The sequence below is a fragment of the Drosophila virilis genome, chromosome 3 (genome assembly GCF_030788295.1).
Source record: "Drosophila virilis strain 15010-1051.87 chromosome 3, Dvir_AGI_RSII-ME, whole genome shotgun sequence".
Lineage (NCBI taxonomy): Eukaryota > Metazoa > Arthropoda > Insecta > Diptera > Drosophilidae > Drosophila > Drosophila virilis.
In genome coordinates this window covers 17,527,764-17,550,470 of record NC_091545.1, presented here as the reverse complement: position 1 = coordinate 17,550,470, position 22,707 = coordinate 17,527,764, and the positions used below count along the sequence as shown (strand labels likewise).

Sequence of the window (22,707 nt, the reverse complement as noted above, 5' to 3'; positions counted from 1 at the left end):
TATAAGAAACATTCCGAAGGAAGCGAAGCAACACGTTCAAGACATTGTTGAGTCACCGCAGCCCCTTTTTTTGCGGCAGCATTTATGTGCTTCAGTGACGACCCTTCTCAGTTTCAGTGTCGGAGCCGCCTTTCTTATCGGAACTGCGAGGTGCCCGCCTTTGTGAGCTGCTTTGGCTTTGCCCTTTTGGGTTTTCATTCAACTTTCGTCACTTAATTGAGTTGCGGCGCCGCAGAATACAAAAAAAAATAAAAAAAAAAAATAAAAAGAAAAAAAGGGGCAATTCCTTGGCTGGAAAGTGCCAATTGTAGGTTTTCACTTTAGGCAGCTACAAATTGAAATGCCCACAGCCACATTCCCCTGGCGTTGACTTTTTATTCATGTGCCTTTTGGCAAGATATTGTCTTCGGCGTGCTTACCTTGAGTGTGGTTCCTTTTTATGCTCGCTCTGCAGCAGGGAAGCCATTAAATTGATTATAAAAAGTCTTCGAAATGTGTAAACACACTCAGGCCAGACAGCCTGTCGCCCGAGCTGGGACCGCCTCGTCGCCTGCGTCTCGACTGTTAGCTCTGGAATGCTACTAATTACATGGGCGTTGCGGGGAGTGCCAAGGAGGGACTCGTATATATATACAGTTTGTGACTTGGGTCTTAAGCAGCGAATGATTCTGACAATTTGTGCGGTAAGCGACAACTTAAGGGTTTATCAATGACAATAATGGAAATAGTAAAAGCTAAAGTGGAGGGCGTGCCGGGCTGCGCATTGAAGAACCTCCTTGAGGAAGGACGCCATTAAGTCGTTAGAATAGGAAGTCCTCCTCTGTGCAAATTTGTGGCTGAAAAACTGGTTAACGGATATTACCGAGATAACTTTTAGTTTCTTTAGGGCAGCCGAGTTGAATTGAGAACTATTTGAAGAGGACGCAAGTGCGTTTTGGGTATTGAAAGCATATTTTTAGAAAAGAACCAATCTTTTGATGAATTCGATTATAAGATAGCAAGATTCATAAAATATAAAAAAATCACAGTTAAGCTTGTGACTAAAAGAAATTTCATGTATCTATGAAATATCAGATACATATGATACAAGATGAAATGAAAAACCAATTGTAGTTTTAATTAATAACAATAATTATAGTATTATATGTCCTGAAGCTATAAAATATTCCTCGTTTGTATAAATTGAAATTCCAATTAACATATAAAAATGTTTCGCACATAAACATACGCAAAATAAATGTTATAATAAAGTAAATTAATTAATTCAAGTTAATATTTGGTTGAACGATTAACCGCTTTCTTCTCAAAACCCTATCTGTTAAAAAAAATTGTATAACTAATTGTCACCCAAAATTGAATCTTAAAGTAAACAGAAAGCTTTATCAACACGAATTTCCCAAAGCAGCTCAGCAGCTGCCGGGAATTTATCGAGTGTGCTGGCAGCACGGCATTTCAATTGCTGCCTCGTGGCATGCCACTGATAACAATCCGGCATAGAAATCTGTCATGCTGTTCGCTGCATGACTAGGACCCGTTCCAGGTCCACAGTCATTTGCATGTTCACGGCTTGTTGGCCAGCACACGTGTTCAATTCTACACGCTTGGACCTATTTGCATGAGGTTGTTAAGCGAGCAGATAAAGCTCCGTACCAACTGTTCCAATCAACAAAGTTCCCTGGATGAACATGCCACGTATTTATTTTTTGTATGCATATATGGAAATTAAGCTAACAAAAGGCGCAGCGGTCGCTGCGCAAGCGCAGGCATAGTTAGGGTAGACGGGCACGATCCACGACACGTTCCAAACGCAACCCCCAGTTAGATAGCGACACACACACACACACTCATACACACGCATACAATCGGCTTGGGAATGTGTTACACATTTTACATAACATTTACAGCTCGACTGCATTTCGATTTACTGTGTGCCAGCTGCCGTTGCTGGCTTTGCCAAAAACATGTTTATCCTTATCCAAGGTGCGGTCCATAGGTAAGGCGAGGCCAGGCGATGCCAGACGAGGCTCGCGTGCCACCAGCCCCACCCCATTTCGACATATCGACATTGTGCTGCAGTTTCAGCTCATTTCGATGCTCATAAATAACAACAATAGCGACGCGGATGCAAAAAAAAAAACACAGTATTATAAAAGCAGCTCGGATCCCCAGGTATTTTTCACGTGTTTGGCACGTTTCACTCGATTTTCCGGTTCTCGATTCCAATACGTATTTGTTCCTATGCCCTCTAATCCTTAGAGGCGGACGGCGCACGCGGCACGCGGCCGACGTCTTTGTGATAAATTGGGCTTTAAAGCAGGGGTCTGCATTTCTACCCACCCGACTCCTTTGACAAATGGCCAAAGCTGTGCCACTGGACAGCTAAAGTTTAGGTCTCTCTCTCTCTCCCTCCCTCTATCGTTTTTGTCTATTGCCTCTTGTCTCTTGCTCTCCATGACAACATGCAATTGTTTGCTTCATTGTCAAATAAATCTTAGTTCCAGCTATGTGTCTCTTGTTTTATTTACAAAGTCGCCCAATTATATTAAGCTCAACAATACGCCTATATCATTTATCAAAGTCCTTGGATCCGAAATGGTTATTGTTTCATATTACTTATATAGACTTTACAATGGATAAATATTTATTTATTTCTGTCCACATTTCAACTCTCTCTCTCTCTGCACGCTACTTGGAAGTCTATCTAATCCACAAATTATTTACCATTCGCAGTTGTTTTCCGCTCAACAGAATACTTGTGTTGACTTTAGATAGTAATATTATTAAATAGAATATTCTAACATAGTAATAGTAGCAGTTAAGATGAATTATATTGTCTTGGGTAATGGTCTGAATATGCATATATGAAATAACTAACAAAGAGTGCTCTAGTCGGAAGGGCCCAACTTTAAGATACCCTGTACCCAGCGCCCAGCCACACTTGCAAACATTCTAGTTCCCTCCTCCCCACACTATTTCTTGATGAACATGAATTTGTCAAATTTTCAGGGCTTAAATATGTTGCATACAAGTGTGTACAAGGCTTTATTTCAATATTGTTGGGAATTGGGGTTATATCTTAAAATGAAATATTCCAAATATAAAACATATGAGACACACGACCTATGCTAAAGTAAGCATGTCATATAATCGATGGAAAGAAAAGAATAATCCTTGCTCTGCGGGAGAACATATATTATAAGTTTCAAGTCTCTAGTTATTTTACTCATGGCTGCAACAACTCAGCTGCTCGATTCGAACAGAAATCTACATACTTCTGTATGGGGTTGAAGAATTTTCCCTCTGCCGGATACATAAATTTGCAAAATCACGGTTTACCCTTTAACCCATTTATGGGATCAGGGTATAAAAATGAGTCTTAAGCCGTCTGAACGAAAATAAAACATTCGCCAGCCAACTTACAGCCATAATCCTCTAATTTTAACAAAAGGGGTGTCTTTTCAAAAGGTGCGCTTAAAAATTAGCCTAAAACAGATAAAGATAAACAAGTAAAGCTATTCGGAACGGCAAAGTCTTAATATTGATTGAACAGAAAACAGAAAGCTGCCAAACAAAACTAAAAATAGCAAACAACTGTCTTGATTTGGGCTGTGCCTGATCAGTCAGAACAAATAGTTTTGTATATATAGAATTCTATAAACATCTTCGACATCTTCGACATCTAAGTACTTATCGATTAATGAGTCTCACTTTACGCTAGGAAATAATATTAGTGCTAAATTAATCGTCTATTGGCGCTGTATTGTCAGATATTTGTTGATCCCAATATTGCAGCTTTTCCTCCATCTGTTTGTAGTCCAAGCGCTGGGGCAGCACACTCGGCGTTTTTGGAAGTCCGAAGATTCGCAGATGATATAGAAAAAACTCGTACATATCATAGTCATACATCTTGGTGTAATGGAAACTGATGCCCGAATCGGAACAGCAATCGCTCAACTGTAAACATTCAATAGATCTACAGAATATGCACGCTTCGAATTTGTGTAAGTATTTACATTTGGCTTGAAGTAATAATATTTATCCAGCCAAGTACCAGACTGTATTCGCGGCATCAGATGCCTGGGATGCAGTGGCAGAAAGCGCTCGCGGCCCAGCTCATCTCTCGAGTCACCAGCGACCACGCCCACATTCAGCAAGCAGTGTCCAATTTGCCTATCCTCCGCATTGGTATTAAGTGGACAGAACTTTGTATTGTTCAGAGCAAACAGATTCAGGCGACGCAGTGCATCGCGGCTGAGCACATAGCCAGCACCGCCAGACATGTAGCCATGTGGATAGGTTGTGCGAAATCGATGACCAAAGAAAACGGCTGCCTCCGGATCGTATGGATAGAGAAAGAGTCTCAGATTCTCCATAACCACATAACTAGCATATATGGGCATAAGTCGAATGATTCAGCGAACAGTTTCTGCAACTCACGTGTCGTCGTCCGCCTTGAGAAACCAGTCGTAATCCTCCACGTAATGTTCATATGCGTAGGCCAGACCCGCACGCACCTTCGCATACAGATTGTCACGACTCTCCGTCACATTGAGATTAACAGCGCCCAACTCGACATCGTCTTGGCTGCTCAAGAAGATCAGCTTGTTGCAGCGTGCGCCCCATGTGGACATCACCTTGGCTGCTTTAGTCTTATGCTGCGTTGGCATGGTCAGCACCAGGCACAGCACACGCGTCTCATGGTAAAGCCGATCCGCCAGCGTTGCCTCAGCCAGCGGCGTGGGCGCGGCCGTGTCCACAGCAATCGCGGTGCTCTCGTATTCGTCACCTGTGAGCATCAGATAGTCCCACAGCTCCGTCAGCTGCATGCCCACAATCAGGCCCAGCACCAAACACAGCACATTCCGGAACATTGCGCACCACAAGCAATGACATTTGCCAAATATTGTTAAAGCCTTACGAAATCTTTAACTGCGATCACATTGTGCGATGTGCCTCTTCATTCAGTTGCCACACCGCGACTGTTTTTTAGCCCAGTTGCTTTCAGTTCGAAAACGGTCTCTTAATGAGTATCACCCCGGGCTAAAAACGAGTTTTGTTTTGTTACGTTTGTGATTCGCATACCAAATGAATCACAACTCTCTTAAGACATTGTCCGACTGAGCATATATATTTTATTTCTTCTGCTTCACTTTTTAGGTGCAAGATAGAAATTTTTATACACTTCAATTTGCAGAACATGTTTCTACAACTTTGATAAACTGAACTGTTGTTTTTTATACTAAAACTTTACTTTCATCCGAAAGGCTTAAAACCACATAAAACAGACTTCTGTCGAAAATATGTTGAAGACTTTACTGAATAAGTTTTCCATGCAGTAATTTTTCGACCGATTTATCAATGCAGAAATATGGTAAAATATATATAATATAATATATAATTGATATAATATTCCGATGCTGGAATATATCGTGAAAAAAACAAAGTTTACTTTAAAAACTTCTTGCAATTCTGATCGAAAATCTTCACTCTTTCTGTTAGAAGAGCATTCGATGTTCGATGTTTACAATTTGTTGGTTTTTTTTTTTTGGAGAACCGGTTTTGAGTGTCTTCGTATCGGGCAGGTTTTGACCTACAGCTGAATACGATTAGCGACTCTCTCGGTTGGCGGCTCCTTTCACTTTGCTCCCGGCTGCAGCGCATCAAACGTTGCACCGGATATTTGAAACAAATTGTTTTGGTAATGGTATTATTTATTTTATTGCTAGTTAATTTTCACTTTAGTTTCTTGTTGATGTATCATATTACAATTTATATAGGTATGTTTAAACTTTAGTTAGTACAACTTTTTCAATTCGTTTGTTTCTGTTTAGACTAAATGTGGGTTAACATATTTGCTTTGATTTTTTTTTTAAATTTTTTTTTGTATCAATTTTGCATGGTTAACGTCTTTGAATGTCTTAATATTCGTTTCGTTTTTTTTTTTTGTTTTGTTTTCTATTTCTATTTGTATTTGTGTTGAAGTTTGTATATTCAAAATTGCTTCGCGTTTTTCTTCGTATTAGAAAATTATTACAAAACATTTAACTTTAACTTTAACGTTAGGTTTGCATGCCGTTTAATATTTTATTTTTAGCTTAATATTCACTTAATGTTGGTTTTTGTTTATTTTCTTGTATGTATATCTTATTTGTTTATCGTATTTTCGATTATACGTTTAGTAAGTGCACTTGCCAATTCTCGTTTATATTACTTTCATTCCTTCTAGGGTCACAACATTTATCTCAATAACTGGAAAACAAAGTTAAACAAAAATTGTCAGGCAATGTCAACACAATGATTTTTTTTTTCATAATGATTCGGCTTAAACAATGATTAATTTGTATTTAGTTAGTCACACAGCCTTAGAAACTACTTAATAACTAAAACATATATGAGGGCAAACAAATTTGCCGTAGCGCCAAAAGCAATATTAAAAGAAAAGGCAACAAAATTCGCATAAAACACAATTTAAAAAAAAATAAGTGTATGAAAAATTTGAAAACTAATTTAATACAATTGTATGTAATATATGATGTGAATTTACAATTGGGTTTCTGGAGTATTCCATTAATATATAAAAAAAAAAAAAAAAAACAAATGCTTGACAAAAGTGTATAACTATTACGTCTTTAGTTTCGGTTGCTTTTTATATATGCGATGTATGTTAAACATTTTAATTTCGCTTGAAAAAATATAATATGTAATGTGAAAATATCCACAAAATTTCCATCGCTTTGACATTAGTTATTTTTTTTTTTTTGTTTTTTCTCTTTTTTTTAGTATAAATTTAATTTATATATATATGTATGTATGTATAATTTTGTTTACGTTTAATATGTTGTTAGCTTGGCTTTAAACTACAAGTCCTAATATTATTGTTGTTGCTTTTGTTTACCGGTACTTTACTATGCTTAGTTTTTGTTTTGCTTTTCATATATGTCAGTTTAGTTTATATATATATATATATATATATATATATATATATATATATATATAATTTTTTTTTTAATATTCCTCGTATTTTTAGGAACCTATTTGTAACTAGCAAAGCGCAGACGCCGTAAAATTTCTATAGAAAAAAATGTTTTGCTATAATTTGGCTTACAATTAATTCATATATGTTTAACATCAAAATATATATGTTTCTTAATTTACATATATTTTGTAATATAGATATATATACATATATGTATGACAATGCATTACATTATATCCATATTATAATATTTCAAGGTTTCTTTCTATTTTTACAATCGAATTGCGCTGGCTTTTACTTGAGTTTCGAGCAGTTTCAAATAAACATCATTTGAAATTTTAAAAAGAATTTCATACAAAGAGTTTGCATCAAATGTAAATTCACAAAAATTTGAATCTTCCTCTTGTTTTTCCGATACTGTTTCTTCATATAAGATAAGCAATTTATGTAAATTGAGAGTTCGGATTTGTCTATGATTACATTATAGTCCTAACAATCGTAAATCAGCGCATTTCCTTTTGCTATTTTATAGATTTCTTCACGTTTATATATATATAGACATCAATTATCAAATATAAAACTTAATTCAACAAAAGTTTGTAACTAGTTGTAAATAATTTTAACAATATCCCTTTGAGAAGTCACTGACTACACAAAAGTATCAAAAAGTTATTGTTTTGGACACTAACTTCTTTCATGCTTTCTTTGTTTTGATGTAATTTTATCGAATTATAACATTGGCACGTTATTTATAATATATATATATATATATAGATGGTATATGAATTAGAAAATAAAATACGCATGTGTATGTTATTGTTTGCCAGCTAAAATATATAACTCCATATGCAACTAGAATTCTTGATTAGTTGTAATTATTAACGAAGCACATGAAAGTTGACAATGTGGTTGACATAACTGTTAGCATTGCTTACAAATACAAATTATATTTTTAACTATATGTAAGCCAATTTCACGATTTGTCGCAACAGATACTAAAATATCATAATGGGTGCAAACAGTTTTCATAAAAGTATATTTATATATATATATATATGAATTTAAAATGGATTTGGGATATCTAACTAAGCAACAAACTATATAAATTATAAAATAATCGCGCTAATTTCTTTTTTTCTCGTTTCAGTGTTCACTTATTTCGACTTACACACAAAATAATGCTATGTATTCATGTGTTTGCATGTCTTGTATTGTATACAAAAGATAGATTTGTTTTTCTTTTAAAGCATATTCAAAGCATTTCAATATATATTGTGGTTTTAACTGGATGCATTGGCTGATTGTTTGCTCTGGCGCCTAAATGCATGCTATAAACAATTACAAAGAAAATTAAACTCTACAATTTTAGTTATATATGTATCATATATGTATGCTACTTATGTACATATAGAGCTCTAAATGTTTGTCATATCGAAGAGGTCTACAGCTATCTAATATATGCACGTTTCTGCTTGTTTGTGCCATTTTGAATAGGTTGAGGCGCCAAACGGGATTTACAAATATTGGCTGGCTCAAATTTATGAAACTTACTTATTTAGTATATGTATATGATAATTTGCTCGCTGTTTAGTTTAGCCATACCATGCGCTAATTTTGTACAAAGATTTCGTTTCAACGAATTGTTGGTTTGTTTGCTTTCTTGCACAACTAAACTGTTATCAACTTAGGGCTACGGCTAAGGCTTACCAACTAGGAGTTTTTTTGCTTTTATTAAACTTAGACACACTTAGACACACACGCATTCACCACACAAATACAACTACCATTCACACGTACATGCGCTTTGGACTTTGGGCTTAAACATAGGCATTTAAATATATAATATAACCGTTCAAATTGTATATGCATAAAAAATCAAACTCTGGCATGCCCTTAGACTGGGTATGCCATTATTTTGACAACTTAGTTTCATTTATTATTCGCTGAGTTTGCAGCTGATGTGGTAGATGCGGCACTGGCCGAGGCATGGGCATTGGTGGCGCCTACTGTGCTTCCAGCGCCGGCGCCATTGCTCGTCTGCATCTGTGGCAGGGTATCGAAACGGCGATAGTAGAGTAGATAAGGCACACGCGGCGTGTGCGGCTGCAGCACTTGCTTCTCACCGATCGGCTTTACCGAGCTGTCATCGTAGCGTAGCCAACTATTGTAGCCGGTATGAAACACATCCGTTATATAATGACCCTTGGAGGCTTCCTTGCCGTCATGATAGACCACAGCGAACAAGCGATAGGCGCGTTGCTTTTGCGATGTTTTCTTCGATCCAAGTATCTCTGCGAATAGGTATACACATGAATCCAACTCCTTAAGCCATAAAATGTTCACTTACTGGCATCGATTTTGAGCTCCACTGGGAACTCAACCTTTTTCAATATCTTTGTGCAGCCATCGGACCTATAGTCAAAGTATTTTAAATGCAATATCAAAACGATGGGCAACTTTTCCAATGTCATTTGCTGCCAGGCGACCACCTCCTGTTTGGTCTTGCTGCCAGTGACGCCCTCCAGCTGATCACGGCCAACGAGTATCTCAAGAGCCTCCTTCACCGAAGCGGCTTTCTGCAATCGCCATACCAAGAGTATTTACCACAATCCTTTTGCGTGACACGCATCCAACTCACCTCAATGTTCAGTTGCAGTGTAAAGAACGGCTGTATAACATCCGTGGAGTGTTCGCCTTCGCGCTGCAGCCGGGAACGCAGTTCACCACGAAAGATATCACTGAGCGGGGTACGTCCAAAGTCTGTCTGGCGAGTTACGCTGCCCTTGTTGCGATTATTGCAAATCATCTAAAAGTAGTCAATCGTTCCATTCAGTAACAACTCAAGTGATCCGATCCAATCAAGGGTACTTGTCTCGGAGGTAATTTGCATTTGTTTAAATTTAGATCCAAATATACACAAGCACAAGCACTAAATTTCACTAAAATAATATGTCATATCGCATAGAAAGGCGATATTTGAGAAGGGGTGGAAGGAGCTGAGAAGGCAAGATTTCGGTAACAGAGCGGGAGAGAGACAACAAAACCAGAGAAGCAGGGCGAGTCACAGAGCAGAAGATTCATCTAGCTGTATCAGAGTGAGAATATACCCCTTATCTTCTATATATTTTAAAAATATATATTTTTTTTAAATAGGTATACAAATTCATATTTGTAAAAGTAAAATCAAAATGAATTAAGTATTTAAGTACTGCAGCAGATACTTATAACTACTTGTACTTATATTGAAAGAAAGTTGGGAGCATTTTTGGGAACGGGAATGTTATCAAGGTGTATCGTATGGTAGTCTTCGAGATCAGCGTGTTGTCAGACACAGATACACGGACATTTCGATAAAGCTTAACTTTCCAATCCAGAATATATAGATCTGGGGGTGATTCATGGTGTTCTGGTGTCTTTAACATTCCCTTGTGCAATTTAAAATAACGCTTGGGTGAGTATTGTTATGTACAATCTCAGAGATTAGCTCTTTTTTTAACAGACACACGAACAACTCAATAGAGATCAACTCTCCAATCAATTACAATTTTGGGGGGTCAATTTTTTTTTTAGAGCATATAAGTACTACAAGCAACTAAAATAAAGCAAAGTACTTACCTGCCAAACGTCTCCGCCATCCTCGGTATCTTGTTCCTGTTCCTCGCCATTTTGTTGGGCATTTGGCTTTGCAATCAACTTGATAACCTATTGAGAAATACATGCATATTAATAATAAATCCCATTTTATATAGCAACTTATAATCGACCCCTACCTCGAGCATCTCATCGTTGAGCTTGTTGAGCACATAGCCCAAGAACTCTTCGGCATCCTCTTGCCTGCCCTCCACGTGCTCCTCACGACTGTCATTCCACAGTTTGTATATCTCAGTGGGCTCAAAGGCAAGATCGCACTGCAAATCAACGCCAGCAAACTCATCCTTACCCTTGATCTGGGCGGCTTTGTTGTTATTCAAACGCAAACGGGTACCGCCGGGCAATGATGAAAAGTTACTCATAAACGACATCCTATAGAGGAAAGAATTGGAATTAAGAGCACGCTGGAACTTTGTAGAAAGCAATAAAAATGTGCGTGCATGCAGGTGTACATGAAGCCATCGATGGGTTAATCATGAGTATACACCATGCACCTGCATCGACCTAGACGTTAAGCAAAGATTCAAGTCCAAGACGGAAAAAACCAGTGCACGCCTGACAGACCGATGCCAATTGTTATGCCACAGGCGTAACACAGACGCCAGCTGGTTTTGGCGCCAAGGCGTCTGTTGACTTGCCTGTGGCAGCGTGGTGGTCTAATGGTGCAACTGGGTCATGGGTTATGCGTCACGGATCACTTACATGGCATTCACGGTGGGTGTCTTGACCTCGCTCAGCACCGCTGCCTGCTTGGGTATGGAACGCAGCAGATTGTAGAAAGGCGAACAGCCAAGCAGCGCCTGAAGTATTGAGTTGATATAGCAATAATTGGAACGATTAGTCAGACCACGCGGCCGCAGACTGACGGGCGCCAGGTTAGTCTTATGACGTGTCAGAAATTCAGCATATTTGTTTGTCCACTCATCTAGTTGAGCGGCACGCATCGGCTCTGCTTTCAGAGGCTTGACTGCTGCAGAGGCGGGAGCAGCCACGGCGGGCACTGCCTGTGCCGAGGCCGCTGAATACGACAGTGTGCCGGGTGTGATAAGCGGCACAGTTGGCGCTGGCACTGGCGTTGGCGATTGCAATTGATGGTGCACGCTGGGCAGGCTCTGTGTTGGCGGTGTTAATGGCAGTTGCTGCTGTGACTGTTGCTGATGTTGCTGTTGCTGGACAGGCAATTGTTGTGGTTGTTGCTGTGGTGGAGCCATTTGCAGCTGCGGCTGCTGTTGTTGTTGTTGCTGCTGCTGCTGCTGCTGCTGTTGTGGATGATGTTGGTGCTGCAGTTGCTGTTGTTGCTGCTGCTGTTGTTGCTGCAGCTGCTGCTGCTGATGCGGTTGCTGCTGTGCCTTGTTGCCGTCATAAGGCGCCACTTTGGCCACGGGCTTCTTGTTGGAAAACAGACTGGCCCACGATGGTTGCCCGCTGTCTGCGCTGGCGTTGTTCTGCGAGACAGGCGGCGCTGGTGGCGCCAAGTTTAGCGCCGGCTGCACAGACACAGGAGCTGCAGCTGCGCTGAAGGACGTATCTGCACTGAAGTTTTGTGTGCCGTACTTGTTCTTGGCTCCATAGCTCACATAGGATTTGGCAGCTGGAGCGTATTGGTTATGACCATGTTGCTGTTGCTGTTGCTGTTGCTGCTGCTGTTGTTGTTGTTGTTGTTGCTGAGACAGCACAGATGCATTGTTTGTGCTATTTGACTGATTTTCAGTGGACATCTGTTGTTGAAACTGATGAGGCGTTGCTGTTATGCTAGCCGTTGAGGTAGTTGCTGTTGTTGCTGCTGCCGAATTGTTGCTGTTCAGCTGCTGCTGATGCTGGCCACTGATTTTGCGCTCCAGCGGCGGGGCTGTGCTTGCCACAGGCGATGAGGGCACTTTCATAGTGCCATATGTGCGCATTTGTGGCTGATTGTTGCTGTTGTTGTTACTGTTGTTGTTGTTGTTACTGTTAATATTGCTGCTGCCACTATTGCTGTTGTTGTTGTTGTTGTTGTGGCTGGTTTGGTAGTGCTGCTGCTGTTGCTGATAGTGCTGCTGATTTGTGAAGGTCTTAGTAGGATGACTGTAGATGCCAGCACTAACACCGGTTGACTGCTTATTAAAGCCGCCGCCAACACTTGGTGGTGCAGTTGCAGCACCGCTAACAGCAGCAGCAGCAACAGTGGCGCCATTGTTTACAGTATTTGGCGAGGCAGTGACCGCCACCGACTGCGTGGACTTCTTGTGCTGTGCGGAATTTGTCCACGACATTGTCTTGGTGGTTTGTATGGCAGTGTCGCTGCTGCCCTGATGGTGATGATGATGTTGCTGTTGCTGTTGATGATTGTACTCCGAGGAGTATTTGCGACGCACTTGCTGTTGTGAGTTGTTGTTGTATTGCTGCTGAGGTGGCTTTCGCTGTTGCTGCTGAGGCGGTTGTTGCTGCTGCTGCTGTTGCTGCTGCTGTTGTTGTTGCTGCTGTTGTTGTTGCTGATGCTGATGGGCGTGTTGCTGCTGTGCATGTTGCTCACTGAGACTGGGCGTGTGTGCTGGCTGTGTTTGTTGCTGCTGCTGTTGTTGCACCGGCTGCGGCGGCTGCTGCTGCTGCTGCTGCTGCTGTTGCTGCTGGGGCACAACTGGCGAAGTTTGTTGCTGCTGATGTTGCTGCGGTGGCGCGGCAGCTTGCTGTTGTTGCTGCTGCACCTGCAGTTGGGGCGCTACGGTAGCAATGGATACTACCAAATTGGCTGGCTGTTGATGTTTATCGACTTGTTGCAGTTGCTGCTGTTGCTGTTGATATTCAAGCTCTAGTTGCTGCTGCTGCTGTTGCTGCTTCTCGCTGTTGGCAATCAGTGTTTCATCCAAAGCTGACTCGTTCGAGCTGCTGATGTTATTGTTGTTGTTATTATTGTTGTTGGTGGTGAGCAGCGTTTTATCAACTGTAAAAGAGAAGAATTTCCTGTGTTCAGTAAACTCTCAAAATAAAATAAAAAACATAGCCTCTGCATCCAACAAAAATTCCCCCCTTTTTTATCCACTTGAGTTTTATCTGTTGTGGTTTCTATAGCTACACAAAATACGCCCAATTGTTGTGCATAATACACAAAATAATTTACAATATCTTCATAATTGATACCAATTGATGTCATATATGATATTTTTATTTGAATCGGATGTTGCTGTTGTTCTTACCGAAAATTTCCTATCCCTAAATTTTGACATGTATTTTAATTGATTTGTTGTTTCGTTTTTTTATCTCGAAATTAAAGACTTGAATGGAGTGCAACTGTATGTAAATAGCAATGTGAATATACTGTGTATTTATGTACAGTTCAGAAAGTAGCTCACAATATCAAAAAGTCAATATAGACTTAGTACACACGTCGCTAATCAGCATAGACAATAGAGATGCGCCTGACCGACAATAGAGGAAATTGAATAGAGTCCCGCAGCTGATTTTACTGCACTTTAATCGGACACGTCTAACAGCAGCAATAACAACAACATTAGAGATAACTGTCACTAAATGATCGCCACAGCAACTGTTGTTACTGCTCGACGATAAGGCATGCCACATATCGCTGACTCTTGCTGTCCAATCAATTTGTTGGCCATTGCAGCAAGTACCCTATAACAATACTTAATCCATGTCCATTACAAGTGTGGGCAGCACCCACTCAGAAACAGAGATAGAGAAGTTCCATAAAGTTCCGTTTGGACGAACAACATTATTATTATTATTATTATTAGAGTAAATCACAATCGGTGCCTCATTAATGTGAACTCATTTCGGTAGCTGAACTTTGCGCCCTCTCTCTGATATGGGCCTTACGATAAACCCGCCCAAAAACATGCTTGTCGATAAGGTGGGTGCTCTGCCTGTTATCAGGAAAAGAGCTAAAATAATGCACACGTGATTCGGAGAAGTCAACGAAGCGATGCTGTTGCCATTGCCGCCTATTTGTCATTAATAAATGCCTAATTAATAATCCCAAGTGATACGCAATGTGGGAGCTGCAGCTCTGGGTCTTGCCCCCAAGTACTTACAATTACGCGCTGTAAATATTAACACTTGATAAGACCCTAGCCCCAATGGGCGTCAGAAGGGGCGACCCACAAGGCTGTTCACTCTCTCATTGCCACTGGGCATTGAGGTGCGTCTGCGACTGTGAGAATATGGGACGGCAGACTTAAGTTTGCACAGCTGAGGAAGGCCACAAATCCCGCATTAATAAAACATAACACTTTCACAATCCTATAATAAAAATATAGTAATTTTTCCCATGGGAAGTACTTGGGTGCAATGCAATGAGTACACAATCTGTCTCTATATAAAAAGTGTGTTCTGATTGATTGACTAACATGAACTGATGAAGCTGCACACTAAGAAGGGGTTTAGGAATTTTTGATTTAAAATAAACCTTAATTCCAACTCTTGGGTCTTAAAAGAAGCTGCTCTAAATGCACTACGGGCGGAAAATTGGTAATAAATTGATGTCTAAAATTTGAAACAAAAATCTCGATCGGTTAAGGCCGGGAAATACCAGAAGAACTCTCTATACAAGGTGAAATACTAATTCTTTGTATATCAAAAAAAAAAGTGTGGGACACATCGTAAGAATCTTTAAATGCACACCTTTTTCGGCCATTCGCCACGTTAGGAAATGAAGTTTGAAGAGGGAAGAAACCATTTCTGTTCTCGCCCAAACTATGAACGAAATATATTGTGGAATCCAGATTTTGAACTAACACAGAATTATATATAATACGTACACATAAGAAAGAACAGGATTCCAGTTTATTACACTTGAGTAGAGGACAAAAAATTTCCAAGTATGTATTCGACAAAGTTAATTTCTTAAAACAAAAATAAAATGTTGACATAATTTTCAACTGCACACGGATCTAATACGAATTCAATTGCAAAAGTTTCATCCTCTGGCTATTGCTGTTTGACAATTTAGGCAGAAACAAGCCTCCCATTTGCCACATGGCCGCGTGCCACAATGTAGGCCATAGACGAACGATAAGAAATATATTAATATATGTGTATGCACCATTAACAATATCTATGAGCAAAGCTATTTAAAATTTTATTAACGCCTATATCATAACGAATGCTTTCAGTATACAATTAAATTGCGGTGCTAAATATTATTTACCCCATAACGTCATATGACAAACAGAGTAGGAAAAAAAAAATAGGCAGCAGGGCCGCCAGACGGAATCGGATTTCCAACAATAGTAGAGCAGCAGAATTCCGAACTCAATGTGTTAATTAATTTCAATTAACATCTAACAAGCGGCCAACAATAAATACACACTCAAATGATGGGAGTAAAAACTGGAATAGAGAACTCAAAATTGAAATGAAAATTTGCGAGAGAGAAATAATTAGAAACCACTCAAATGCAAAGTATATACAAAACACTAGAAGTTATAATTTCAATCGTTCACAGTCCAATAACTCAGTAAAACAGGCTATATGCACAGATTATAAAGATTTTTCATATATGAATCAATCTTTAGAATGGGCTCAATATTAGAGTCTTTGCTGGAGAACTGTGAAAGATAAAGATTTTTCTGATTTTCCAGGCGCACATGAGGAGTAGCCTTTTAATCCTGACATGTCAAAAGACACCTGCATACATGAGTATAGTAGAGTAGAGTTTTTAAATGCACAACCTTAAGGGCGTCGAAGTTAATACAGAGACATTTTCTATATTTGCAATAGAAGTCACGAAAAATGAAATGAAATTTTATAGGGTATTCACTTGTAATGCGAATTGCATGCAAATTATATAAAAAGCCTAGAGACTATAATAAAAAACTGTACCAGGGGAAGTGTCAGATTTGGTAGCGACGATGAGCTGAGAGAACTGCAGTATGACAAGGTTGGCTGGATAATTACAGACATGAGTGCACAGGTAAATTACAAAAAAGCAACAACAATGCGATTTAAACATGTTAGGCTAATAATAGCAGGCAGCAACAAAAGTTGAATGCAACAATGCAAAACAAGGAAATCCACAACGGCACGAAAAAAAAAAAATGTATATCGAAAACAAACGCGACTGTACTTTACTCTTACACGTGTTAGCACGGGCCAGGGGCGTAGCAGGTAGTTATATAGAAGTGCAAATGGAAGTGAAAGAGTAAACAGCATTAGCACAGTTTGACGTCTCCGACACTTGACTGGACTGGACAAATTCGCTTTCGGTTTCACTATGAAAACTGTTCTACTGCTTAAACATGCACATCATATATCATATGCCAGTTATACATTACGCAAATGAATTTGCGTTTCTCTCGATACAATGCAATGCGCTATATTTGAACAATCGAGATTTTGTAATCGTGGTTGTTGTTGTTGTTGTTGTTGTTGTTGTTGAGGTCTATTTGATATTTAATTGATTTTTCTTTTCAACAAACTGACAAAACGGGGTCATCACCAACTGGAGAGCAGCCCCCAAAAGCGGGGCTGTTGCTGTCTCGATTTACCGATTTTTCCCTCGCCCAGCCCCTCCACACACTCAACGGACAGTTGTTGTTATTGAACGCGCGATTTTATTCAATTTTTATTAGCAACAAAAAACAACAACAACAAAAACAACGAGAACAATAATAACGATTGCCACATTTAAGTAATTTATGTTTGGCTTACAATTTACGAATTTTAAAGCCATTTAACTGATGACAGAGTGAGAGAGTGAGACAGAGATAGAGAGAGAGATGTGTTCCTTAAAGCTGTAGAATTAAGTTTCTAAATCAATTTTAATTGAACCAAATACTAGCAGTAGACACCTAATACAATCAAACTAAACATAAACAAATAGAATAATAATTGAGCAAATTAATCTTTAAAAATAAATAAATATATTTCACAAACAACAAATAAAAGCTTCAATCATTATGTTTACTTCTTAAATGTATAACAAATGAATATTTTCATTGCTGCCCATCACTGAAAATAAATTGAAGAGCAATCAAGTAATAGGCCAGCTAAATATGACCAAGTGGCATATATCAATAGACCGAACATTAAAACAGGAAAACAAAGTGCATTCACACTTTAAAGCATCACAAAACAGATATCTTAAGATTAATCGTGGGATTACAGAGATTTATCCTGACATATTGACTGATTGGAGTTTAAAGCGCAGCTAAAACCGAAGCTAGAAAACTGAACTGGATTTATGGAATATTCGAGCTCTAAGTGGAACACAATGATATTCATATTGGTCATAAAAAACATCAATAATAACGTAGGCATAAATATTTGAGCGTCGGACTAACAAAAGGCTAGTCGCCTGTTCAAATTCAGCAACAATTGCTAGTATTTGTTTTTTTAGTCTATTAAATTAACAACAAAGTTGGAAACAAAAATGAATTGAAAAGAGGATTTATTTGTTGTCAACTTTAATGCAAGGACACATGTCCTTTGTCAGGACACAACCGTTCCAAAGCAATCCAATACCCAAAATACTTGAACTATTCATGAACCTTTATTATAATTTATGCATGTAATCTATGCCAATATACGCAATTATTCATATTTGATAAAAAGGGTTTAGCATTACAACAAAAATAAGCTAAGCTTAGTCACATTTTAATCTATGATTTGACTCACAGTAACAACAACAAATGAAAACAAAACAACTCAAAGTGCAAAAAACCAACACAAAAGCTGCGCAACGACAGCAAATTGTGTAGAAATATTTATATATATATATATATATATAATCGTATGTACTGGCAATATAAGTATATGCCCGTACGATAAACACAAACTGACACAGCTATGTTTATTAATAAGTAAAAATGAATTATTTTAGTATGCATTTTCAATCAAAAATAATTTGTTGCTTATCAGCAGCTGGGCAAAAAAAAAAAAAAAAAACAAAAAAAAACTTGAAAGCATAATGCAATAAACAAATAAAGCGTATTATAACTATATTGCCACACGTGGTACTCGCTTGTTGTTGTTTGTTTTGCTGTTGTTCCTGTACAAATACATATATAAATTGATAACGAATCTCGCCAACAATGCGCCGTATTATGGGCAGTCGGGTTCGATGACAAATAGCAACAGAAAAATACACAAATGCGTAAACTTTTGATTGCCTGGCAACAGTTCCACAAAACTACAACTGAAATCACCCTGTTGCATGTGGCACCCTGTTCTTCTGTTATTGTTGCTGTTGCTGCTGTTGCTCTAGCAATTCAATTGAATTCATTTGTGTCAATTTACAATAAATAATAGCCAAAGAAGAACTGTGGCTGCCCGCAAAAGTAAACAATAAGCCAAAGAAATTGCATAATTCTCTAAGACGACAAACGGCACGCGACCTTCGTCTAGAACAAAGCTAGAAAATTGCCCCTGGCACCGCCGCCAAATCCGAATCCGCCACCACCTGTCGGCGGCATACACAAAAAAAAAAAAAAAAAAATACAAACAAACAAGCGGCTAAGAACTGTAAAGCGTTTTTTTCTTATCAATGAAAGCACTAGCCAACAAATTATTTACGAGTGCTTCGGCGGCGACGACAGCGTTGAGGCTTGTAGCTATAAAGTGGGCGGTGTGAGCATATTCAGCCATTCTTTGTATACTCTGTAGATATTGAAAACTGATAAAACGGGGTATGATAGCTATCGGCAAATATAAGTAACAGGTAGCAGGCATCTTATTGCTCATTAAACACTTAAAACTTAATATTATTCATTTCATTCGATATCACCCATTTCCATATTATCGATACATATATATTTCATCCGATATCATTCATTTCCATATTTTCGATATATATATCGATTTTCAAAAAATATTTCTTAGATTAGTAGCTGGAGAGTCCTAAAGTTATATATCTATCATTTGATACGAATTATCGGTAATCGGTATCGGGTATTCATATCCCCATTTAACAATATCGATGTATCGACTCTGAAGAATGATATCTGAAGTTGGCTCTCAGGAAAATCAAACACTTTCGTATTTACATACCTTTTGATGTCCGATTTAGGATCTGGCTATTTGAAATAGATTGAACTAGAAACAACAAAGCTATTGAAGGTTAGATATATCATAGGCAGCGGCTAAAGAGGAGGAATCGCTTCATCAAGTGCGCAGATTGCGTCCTTGTATGTGTGTAAATGTGGGTGTGTGTGAGATTTCATATATAAATAAGGATTCATATATACATGAGAGCTCGAATGTTTTTGACGGCACCTACTAGGTGCTAGTTATTTCACGCAAGAATTGTCGTTGATAAGTATCGATGGGTGGGCGGCAGTAGCAGCAGCAGCCGGAATAGGGAGAAGAGAGGCTGAATGGGTGGGCAACTGAAAGACAACTGACAGCTCGACGACAGGATAAATGGTAAAGTAGCAATAGCTGTTTCAGGAGCACAGCAGGGACTCACGCTTCGGCTGGCGCTTGTTATTTGTGTATCCTGCTGGCACTGACATATAAATGCGTATAACAGTTGGCACGTGGGCAGCAGACGAGCAATTCCTTCTATCAGATACAAAAGTATCTAACGGGTACAACAGAGGCCAACAATAACAAGTACACCTGGGAAATGAGCTACGAATGATGCGCAGCGAAAGCAACAAGTAAAATACCAACGCAAGCAAAAAATATAAAAATTGCCAGCGACAAAACTGCGTCATTTTGTAAATATATATATATATATATATATATATATTGGCATAGGATACAGATGTGTATATTGCATATAGATGCATATATATGTACGCTATATAGTACTGTGAAAATGAGAAAAACTGAGGAAAACTCGCAGCGTAAAAAATACAACGTTAAACAAAAGCGCATCGACTGACTGGCTGAGGCGCAATGTGGCGTATGCGCAATTTCAATTTCATTTCCCTCAACAACAACAAAAATAAAACAAATACAAAACAAAGAAAAGTACAGCTACAAGACTGAGCAGAAGGTTGATAAAAAATTCTTGAACCGGCCCAGAGGCGATGGCATTGATGTCGTCGATACACAAAAGTATCTATAAAAGCGCATTCAACTCTTTGGCATGATAAATGAAAATTGTTACCAGACAGTAAAAAGGAAAACAAATGAAATCAATTTTAGGGCATAAACTTCTTTTAAATAAAGCCTATTGAATCATAATAAACAATTATCCGCTGTTTATGATAAGATTTGGTATAGATTATGAGCTTATCTTATATACATGAAGCGTATGTACATAAAGATTTTGCTTTATTTAAAAGTGTTTAAAATCGCATGAAAGGTTTTATTTGCGTTGAAATCGATTTTATACTATATAGTTCTCTCTGATCCCATTGGGTTTATGGGCTCCAACTTCTGGCCTGGGGCCCAGAAATTCTCCACCCACAGTGCAGTCGAAAATCTGCGGCAGCTGCTGTTGCTGCCCCTGTTGATACTAGACGTTGAAATCAAACACCTGATGCACGGACAGTTTTGTAGTTGGATGGGCGTGGAAATGCAACCCATGCAATAACCATGCCGCCCACATTTGGCCTAATGCCACGTGCCGGAATCAGAGACTTGGTTTACACATCAAGTCGACAATTTGATGCATTTATAATGAGAACATGCCCATAAACACACACACACATACATTCTGGGCCAACATGCACAACTCAGAGGCGCGTGTGTCACTTGCGGTATAACAGTTTAGTCTTGGCTGGATATTACATTTCGCTTTGGAGAATTATACGATGTTAAAAAACAAACTGTGCAATTTCCTGGCCATATAAAAACTACTTTAACACGAAATTAGAGATGGGCTACTAATGCGCTAATAATAGAGCCAAATCAGCTTATGAAAGCAAAAAAGCAAAACGTCAAGAGCTGCTACCCTCTGGCGTTGACCTACTAGTCACATGGCTGTGTAAGTGTATGTGCATGAGTGTGAGCGTGCGTGTGTGAGTGTGCCGTGGGTGTAAGCGTGTTACAATTTTTATGAATGGCATTGAACACCCACACATAGAATAAACAGTTAGTCAAATGTACATCCTGTGAAGAGAAGAGCGTACGCTTAAGAGAAACGCCCGATCGAAACTCTCTTGAGTTGAAACTTAAAGCAAAAAGTTATCTTTAACAAACAACTGTTATAAGGCACATGTTTTTATTACCTCAAGTCTAAAAACAATCCGTTTATTGGGCAGTAAAAACTGTGAAATTAGCACCGCTTCACTTATCAAAAACTAAAAAAAGTCCAAAACATTGTATTATAGCTAAAACCTGTTAAGATAATGCAGAAATTTTCGGTTCTTGCACTAGTTCTTTTGAAGGTCGGCGCCTAAAAGACGGCACACCAAACAATTTTTAGCGCACACACACACACACACACACACACACACACACACACACACACTTTGACGCGTACATATACGCAGGAAAAAAGTAAAAGTTTGAAAGTCATAAGTTAACCTTTAACCTAAATCAAAACTAAGAGCAACAGTTTACGCTCTTACGTTGCGTCTTTTATACACGACAAAACTGTTATACGAGTGCCGGTTTTTCTTCAACTGACAAAAGAACAACAAAAAGTAACGGTCATCCATATATATTGTATGAAGTAAGACAACCCCTAAGAAAGTGCGTCATAAATGAGGGTAGTTTGTGAAGGGGGTTGCTATGCGGATGGATGAGACTCTATGCGAAGTTGTTTGTGTTAAATCTGTGCGAAGCGAAACAACAGCCAACATTCCTGCTGGCTTTTGCTGTTGTTGTTGCCGCTGTCGTTGCCAATGTGCAAATCAGCTGTTTCTGCCAAGCGCAACCCTTGCGCCGCATACCTGCAAACCAAGCACACGACGAGAAAGAGAGAGAGAGAGAGAGAGACAGAGAGCGCTTCGCAAAAGCAAAGAGCGCCTTCGGCCAGGTGGCCATCGCAATATGTCAGAGAGCGGCAACGGGAGAGCGGCCAACTTTTTGTTTAGAGAGCTTGCGCGCTTGAACTTCAAATGCATTGCATGAAAAATAGACATCGGCGAGGTAATCGCAATGTCAGCAACCGCATGGCGAGAATATCTTTTTTTTTGATTTTTTTTTTATTTTTTGCATTAGTGTTGTTGTTTGTAATTGAAATTGTGTTT

General features: G+C 38.9%; 2 protein-coding genes across 3 annotated transcripts in view; both read right to left on the bottom strand.

The window, feature by feature from the left end:
- Positions 1–3,014: 3,014 nt before the first annotated feature.
- Positions 3,015–5,090, bottom strand: LOC6623464 (glycoprotein-N-acetylgalactosamine 3-beta-galactosyltransferase 1). Its single transcript, XM_002047748.4, has 3 exons — positions 4,438–5,090; positions 4,014–4,383; positions 3,015–3,954 (listed from the first exon to the last, which is right to left on the bottom strand). Exons 1-3 carry the CDS (start codon positions 4,869–4,871, stop codon positions 3,739–3,741), a joined length of 1,020 nt encoding a protein of 339 aa, XP_002047784.1. The 5' UTR covers positions 4,872–5,090; the 3' UTR covers positions 3,015–3,738.
- An 838-nt stretch (positions 5,091–5,928) lies between these two features.
- The window catches only part of Usp10 (ubiquitin specific protease 10), a 30,408-nt gene continuing 13,629 nt past the window's right edge, over positions 5,929–22,707 (bottom strand). The window contains exons 1-7 of one of the 2 annotated variants that reach the window (XM_070208560.1): positions 15,382–15,493; positions 11,330–13,547; positions 10,747–10,999; positions 10,592–10,678; positions 9,615–9,782; positions 9,324–9,552; positions 5,929–9,267 (exon numbers count right to left, since the gene is read on the bottom strand). In XM_070208560.1, the coding sequence (XP_070064661.1) occupies positions 8,906–9,267; positions 9,324–9,552; positions 9,615–9,782; positions 10,592–10,678; positions 10,747–10,999; positions 11,330–13,547; positions 15,382–15,385 (3,321 nt within the window). In that variant the 5' untranslated portion in view covers positions 15,386–15,493 and the 3' untranslated portion in view covers positions 5,929–8,905. Of the gene's footprint in view, positions 9,268–9,323; positions 9,553–9,614; positions 9,783–10,591; positions 10,679–10,746; positions 11,000–11,329; positions 13,548–15,381; positions 15,494–22,707 lie in introns of those variants that run through there. The other variant, XM_070208559.1, reaches the window with a different exon arrangement.